Genomic DNA, 5751 nt, shown 5'->3' with positions numbered 1-5751 from the left:
CCATGGAAAACGCAGGGACGGGTCTGGGTGGGATGCTCCCCGGAGGTTTGGTGTGGACTCGATGGGCCAAGCAGCCTGCTTCTACCTTGTAGGAATTCAGTGATAAGCATTTTGTTTCATTTCTCTGAGGATAAAGATGACCATGGTCATCACCATTCTTACAGACCAACACAGATATTACCATTAACAGGAATTATTTCTGGGGACAGGTAGCAAGTATACAGAAAATTTTGAAGAAAATGGGCCAATTATTTTATGTTAGGTCTGGCTGTGGAGACAAAGATCTCCCAATTAGGAGCAGCTCTCACTTGGGCCACAATGGGCAGCAAATCCTAGCTTCTTCTGACATTTTGGTTTTCTAGATACCTGATGTTGGCAACAAAAAAAAAGTGCCTGCTGTAAATGGTGGGAATTGTATTGGGATGAAGAAGATGCTGTATCTTTCCTGTCATTTTTAAAGCAAGCATACATGTAGCTTGACCTCAAGATGTGGCTGAAGATAACTTAGAATCTGAGATCAGAGATATTGCAAAAATAACCTGCGTCTATGCTGGGAGGGAGTGCGAGTCATTGTTAAATATTGTTGCATCCTTCTCAGCGATTATGAAAAGACTTTCGAACGTTTTAAACCACTCCAGAACAATTTCCAATGTCATCAAAGTGTGAGTTTGGATGTTGTTAGCTAACAAACAGCTTGGAAAACAGCAGGAGCCACTGGAGGAAGCTAATGTTGTACATCAGATAGCTTGGGAAGAGAATTTTCTTCTTAAACATTATATTAATCAGTTCAGACGTCCCATTAACCAAACAGGGCAAAAAACATTTGCTGTTGTTTCAAAATGCAATTTAAATTTACTTCATTATTGAAATACTTTAAGTGCAAAAGAATGAGGATTTGAAAAAAAAAGACCAGATACAGTCTGTGTTATCTGCCACATCTAAAATCAGACTCAGAGGCAAGGCTGCCCTGTAAATCTAAAGCAAGCTTTTATATTGGAGCAGAATAAATGTGCCAAAAACAAGGGGATTCAGTTTAACTGTGTTTAATCTAGCATTATTACAAGTCAGGTTCTCAGTCTTTCTCCAGACGCTTCCATTTGAGCATTGTTAAAAACCTGAAATAACAATATAATCTCCATGAAATGAACAAGGTAACATGGCACATTTATCTGATTTGTCCTTTGGTTCAGGAATTGGATTCCAAGGAGACCAGCACAAGACAATAGGAAAAAAACAAGCTCCCTATACATGACATAAAGAGTTGAAGTGGATAGAGACCAGAAGTGAGAGAGCGGAACTGTAGAATTAGTGAAATTAACTCAATGCTCAAACTTCGGCCTCAAGAGAGCTTGTTTTGTGGGACCATCAGAATTAAAAGTGTAAAAGTTGGAAAGAACACAAAAATGCTAGGTGAAGAAATGTTTACTACAACTTTTCTTTTGATAACATTTTGGGTGTCTGCTTAAATCAGATGATCAAGTAGAAAAATAAGCTCAAATAAACTATTACGAAAAGTAATTATATTCAATACACGCTTCATTTAAACCCAGTGGTCCACTGTCACCCGTTACTGGCTGTTAATAAAATCTGGGTGTTTTAACTAAGCGAGAGAGGCTTTTTTAAATCCCACATGGTCCTCCCCAATAAATTCTACACAATCCTAAATCATATTTTGCTCACACTAGAATAGTCTGGTTTGCTGATAATATTTGATGCGATGAAATTGGAGTTTAAGATTCTTGTTTTGCAAGGGCTTCAGCTTCCTGAAAAGGCAAAGAAAATGAATTAATGTTGTTTAATATAAAATAAGAACATCCCACACCAAGACTTTTCAGTTTTTTGGTCTTCTTGAGCACAAAAGCTGGGAACAACCTGGACCAATTATAAAGTTTAAATCAAGGCTGTGTTTATGCCAGGTGGAGCACTGCATACACACACACATCACAGCACTGCTTTTGAACTCAAACCTTTGGCAAACTATGAACTGGCTCAAAGATAGAAGACAGAGGGTGATGGTGGAGTGTTGCTTCTCAGGCTGGAGGCCTGTGACCAGTGGTATGCTGCAAGGATCGGAGATGGATCTGCTGCTTTTTGTCATTTACGTAAATGATTTGAATGTGAACATAGGAGGTATGGTTAGTATGTGTGCAGATGACACCCAAATTAGAGATGTAGTGGACAGCGAAGAAGGTTACTTCCAAGTACAACAGGATCTTGATCAGATGTGCCAATAGGCTGAGGAGTGGCAGATAGAGTTTAATTTAGATAAATATGAAGTGCTGCGTTTTGGAAAGGCAAATCAGGGCAGGACTTATACACTTAATGGTAAGGTCCTCGGGAGTGTTGCTGAACAAAGAGTGCAGGTTCATAGTTCCTTGAAAGTGGAGTCGCAGGTAGGCAGGATACTGAAGAAGGTGTTTGGTATGCTTGCCTTTATTGATCAGTGCATTGAGTATAGGAGTTGGGAGGTCATGTTGTGGCTGTACAAGACCCTGGTTAGGCCACTTTTGGAATACTGCACACAATTCTGGTCTCCCTGCTATAGGGAAGAATGTTGTGAAAACTGAAAGAGTTCAGAAAAGATTTGCAAGGATGTTGGCAGGGGTTGGAGGGCTTAAGCAACAGGGAGAGGCTAAATAGGCTGGGTCTATTTTCCCTGGAGCGTTGCAGGCTGAGGGGTGACCATACGGAGGTTTATAAAATCATGAGGGTCATGGATAGGGTAAATAGACAAGGTCTTTACCCTGGGGTGAGGGAGTCAAAACTAGACGGCATACATTTAAGGTGAGAGGGGAAAGATTTAAAAGGGACGTAAGGGGCAACTTTTTCACACAAGAGGGTGGTGCACGTATGGAATGAGCTGCCAGAGGAAGTGGTGGGAGGCTGGTACAATTACAACATTTAAAAGGCATCTGGATGGGTATATGAATAGGAAGAATTTGGAGGGACATGGGCCAAACACTGGCAAATGGGACTAGATTAGGATATCTGATTGGCATGGATGAGTTGGACCAAAGGGTCTGTTTCTGTACTGTACATCTCTGTGACTCTATGAATGTAAGTAAGGTTATCAGGGCCTGAGGAACACAATTAAAATTGGAGTAAAAGTAACATTTTTGATTTCCTGTTGCCACGCACCTTAAAAACAATGTTTTTTTTTTCTGCAGCATTTCACATGGGCAGTTGGTGATAGCAAACCCTTACCTGTTGTAAGCAGTAGTTGTTAAGAAGTGACTGTTGTAGCCACTACCTCTGTCTGTTGTCACTTTACATTAGACAGTGTACAGAATGTGTGTTTAAACACAGCCCTTACACTAATGGTGTAACATTATAGATACAACATGCAGATGGATAATAGGACCTGTAACTAATGGTACATACTTCCTGCACTGGAAACACACACTTCATTTTATCAATGCTTCCAATGATTTGCATATATCCCAAGTTGCAGATGTGTTAGAATTGTGTGACTTATAGGAGTTGGGAAGACATGTTGAGGTTGTACAGGACATTGATGAGGCCTGTACATGAATAGGAAAGATTTGGAGGAATATGGGCCAGCAGCAAGCAGGAGAGATTAGTTTAGTTTGGGATTATGGTTGACATGGGCTGGTTGCACTGAAGGGTCTGTTTCTATGCTGTACGACTCTATGACTCAGGAGGAGGCCACATAGCTACTCATGTATTTTTGATCTCTCTGAAAGATTCCAATCTACTGCTTAGGCCTTTAATGCTTCTTTTTCAAGAGCATAGGTATATCCAATGTTGAAAGTTATTGTTGCTTCTGCTTCCACACACTTTTCTGTCAATGTATTCCAGGTCATAACACTGCATTAGAAAAAATTCCCTCTTTGGTCAGTTAAAATGTTTTGTTCTCTGGTTATTGGCTCTAACGCCACAGGTAACAGTTTCTCCCAATCTACGACATCGAGCCCCTTCATCATTTTAAACTGCTCCAATAAACTTTCCCTTAATTTTTTTTACTCCAAGATGAACAGTTCAATTCATCTAATCTCGTCAAATAACCGAAGCCCGTAATATGACTGGCATTATTTCCTTCACACATCAGGCTGAATTTTACTTTCTTTTTATTTGGCTAAATGTGTCTATCTCGGATCATTCAAATTTTTTTGGAGGATTTTTTTTTGTTTGCCATGTGGTTAAGTGAGATTTGTCGCTGTATCTTGCCGAACTCACATCATTAACAATCCACCCTGTCCCCACGGCAACTGTTACATCTGATTCCAGCCCCAACGTATCACGTGACATTCCCAGAACAACTCACCATCCAAGGGAGATCCACTAAAAGACTGGAATCCTTTGTGCTTGAGCTATCGTTCCAAAACTGCCTGGCATGGTGCTCGACATTTGCCCTGGGCATTGCGAAGAAGAAGTAGTCATTGCCCCTGTTTGTGGGCAAAGAACTGGAGGTCCTGCTGGATGAGGTGGTACGTACACACATGCCTCGTCACTCCAGCAGTGGAGGTCACGACACTGGCCTGTTTAAGGCTGCCACCTGGATCAGTGCAGTCTCAGCATCTGGAAGAAAGCCCAGTGCTTTAGGAAGGAGGTCAATGACCTTCTCCACTTCACCAGGGTGAAAAAACACCACCATCTTCTCTCCAATACCTCACAGTCGCTCAATCTCTGCTACTGCACCCACCTCCCACCAAGTCTCATGCTTGACCCCCCTCTCACTATTGCCTGCAACATTTTTCCTCACTTCCCCACCCCCTCACCAAACCCCAATGCCATTAACTCCACATGCCCTTCACGCTGCCGACTCACCCGCTCGGAACAACACCCTACCCACGCCAACAGCCAGAGATCTGGCGCCTACTTTCATCTTCATTAATACCTGCCTGTCTCTCATTCCAGGAGCAAAGCAACTTAGACGGCAGAAAGACTCAAGCTGGATGATGTTCTGCCTGACATTCACCTCCTCAAGGACAGCATCCTGACTCAGCTCGCCCTGAACAGCTGACCATTTTTAAGCCCCTGGACTGGTATCAAAGGCTGGCCCCTGACTCATAATGCTGGGAAGGCTATCCACCTTGGTTTGAATGAGGCTGACCATCAACCATCACAAGCACAAAAAGACATTGCGAGGCAGTGGTGCTGTGAGTATCCAGAGAGTCTCAGAGTGAATGAGAACAAGCACAGTGATTGGAGATGGAGCCTGGTCCAGCCCATGAGCTGGGTGTGTCTCTCTGAGCACACAGTGTCCTTGCTGTAGTGTAGTAGTGAGAGTTAATCGAGCAGCCTGAGGTACAGTACAGCACTTAAGGGCAGAAGTATCCTGCAAGTGGATCAGAGAGGTGCCATGAGGGTTTGTAAAGACTAGTAGTGTCAGATGCCAATGTCCGTGGATGTGGGTACATGTGCCTGCTGCCCATGGAGTGTGCCCCGAGCTGTTGGTGCCAGCTGTATGACACAGCTGAAGCTGCCAGGTGGATGCTTTGATGTCCACTCCGAGGATTCTCGACACCTAACGCGTTTGACACATTCGGCAAGCTAGGAAGCTGCGTATTAATGAGGCGAGAGATAGTAGGAACTGCAGATGCTGGAGAATCTGAGACAACAAGGTGTAGAGCTGGATGAACACTGCAGGCCAAGCAGCATCAGAGGAGCAGGAAGGCTGACGTTTCGGGCCTAGACCCTTCTTCAGAAAAAAAAAGGCCCAAAATGTCAGCCTTCCTGCTCCTCTGATGCTGCTTGGCCTGCTGTGTTCATCCAGCTCTACACCTTGCT

General features: G+C 43.2%; 1 protein-coding gene across 1 annotated transcript in view; it reads right to left on the bottom strand.

The window, feature by feature from the left end:
• Positions 1–1027: 1027 nt before the first annotated feature.
• The window catches only part of sh3bgrl (SH3 domain binding glutamate-rich protein like), a 66072-nt gene continuing 61348 nt past the window's right edge, over positions 1028–5751 (bottom strand). The window contains exon 4 of the mRNA XM_020516412.2: positions 1028–1763. Within this exon, the coding sequence (XP_020372001.1) occupies positions 1731–1763 (33 nt within the window). The 3' untranslated portion in view covers positions 1028–1730. The remainder of the gene's footprint in view (positions 1764–5751) is intronic.

This window comes from Rhincodon typus, chromosome 14, assembly GCF_021869965.1.
Source record: "Rhincodon typus isolate 14 chromosome 14, sRhiTyp1.1, whole genome shotgun sequence".
NCBI lineage: Eukaryota > Metazoa > Chordata > Chondrichthyes > Orectolobiformes > Rhincodontidae > Rhincodon > Rhincodon typus.
Note: the sequence above shows the minus strand (reverse complement) of the source record. Positions and strands in the feature narration are given on the sequence as shown.